General features: G+C 40.8%; 4 protein-coding genes across 5 annotated transcripts in view; 1 reads left to right on the top strand and 3 right to left on the bottom strand.

The window, feature by feature from the left end:
• LOC114891615 (protocadherin gamma-C4) overlaps positions 1-774 on the bottom strand; it is a 123,567-nt gene that overhangs the window by 107,235 nt on the left and 15,558 nt on the right. The gene's annotated exons all lie outside the window — the stretch shown is intronic.
• The window catches only part of LOC114891616 (protocadherin gamma-A2-like), a 33,758-nt gene that overhangs the window by 24,812 nt on the left and 8,172 nt on the right, over positions 1-774 (bottom strand). The window lies entirely within an intron of this gene.
• The window catches only part of LOC114891680 (protocadherin beta-13-like), an 18,482-nt gene that overhangs the window by 12,880 nt on the left and 4,828 nt on the right, over positions 1-774 (top strand).
• Positions 595-774, bottom strand: part of LOC114891620 (protocadherin beta-15-like) — a 1,746-nt gene continuing 1,566 nt past the window's right edge. Inside the window, exon 1 of the mRNA XM_029215827.1 lies at positions 595-774. This exon is cut by the window's right edge and continues 1,566 nt beyond it. Coding sequence (XP_029071660.1) covers positions 595-774 — 180 coding nt within the window.

Raw genomic sequence — 774 nt, 5'->3', positions numbered from 1 at the left:
ATATCTCTTCCCTCTAGCGTCTCCCTCCCTCCCACCCTCCCCATCCCACCCCTCCAGGCGGTCACAAAGCACCGAGCTGATCTCCCTGTGCTATGTGGCTGCTTCCCACTAGCTATCTACCTTACGTTTGGTAGTGTATATATGTCCATGCCTCTCTCTCGCTTTGTCACAGCTCACCCTTCCCCTCCCCATATCCTCAAGTCCGTTCTCTACAACAGCATTTAAAATTTTTGCTGTATCTATGCTTTGATGAAATGTCTAGAAGTAAATTACATACATTGTGGCATTTGCTCTTAATACTTGAGTTTGCACCTCCAAATAATAACATCGTCTTGCATAACTATGCCATTATCAGAACAAATTAGCAATAACTCCATTAATATGACATTTTGACCAAATATATGAAAAAGCAGAACACAGATTATTTTTCCATGTCATTATAGCCACAAATAAAGATTTTTAAAGCAACTGTGAGGATAACATGAGGAATAATGCATGCAACTACCGTCCAACGTAAAATCTATTACAGATTGGCAAAATGGATCCACAGTTTGCCAAGAATGACAAAAGATTAGAAGTTTAAAGTAAATTATTTTATTGAATGTTGAATCCAAAGCTATTCCTAAAGTTCTCATTTTCTCCTATATGCCTACTGGTGTCTTGGACTGGAAGATTAGGGATAATCGGCTTCAGAAATTTAAACTCATTCGTCCCAGTACCTCCCATGAGACACACCTCGTACTGGTAGCTCTGGGACAGGGTCCCCGTGCCGCT

Source organism: Monodon monoceros, unplaced genomic scaffold, assembly GCF_005190385.1.
Source record: "Monodon monoceros isolate NGI ecotype Baffin Bay Population unplaced genomic scaffold, NGI_Narwhal_1 Super_Scaffold_12, whole genome shotgun sequence".
NCBI lineage: Eukaryota > Metazoa > Chordata > Mammalia > Artiodactyla > Monodontidae > Monodon > Monodon monoceros.
Note: the sequence above shows the minus strand (reverse complement) of the source record. Positions and strands in the feature narration are given on the sequence as shown.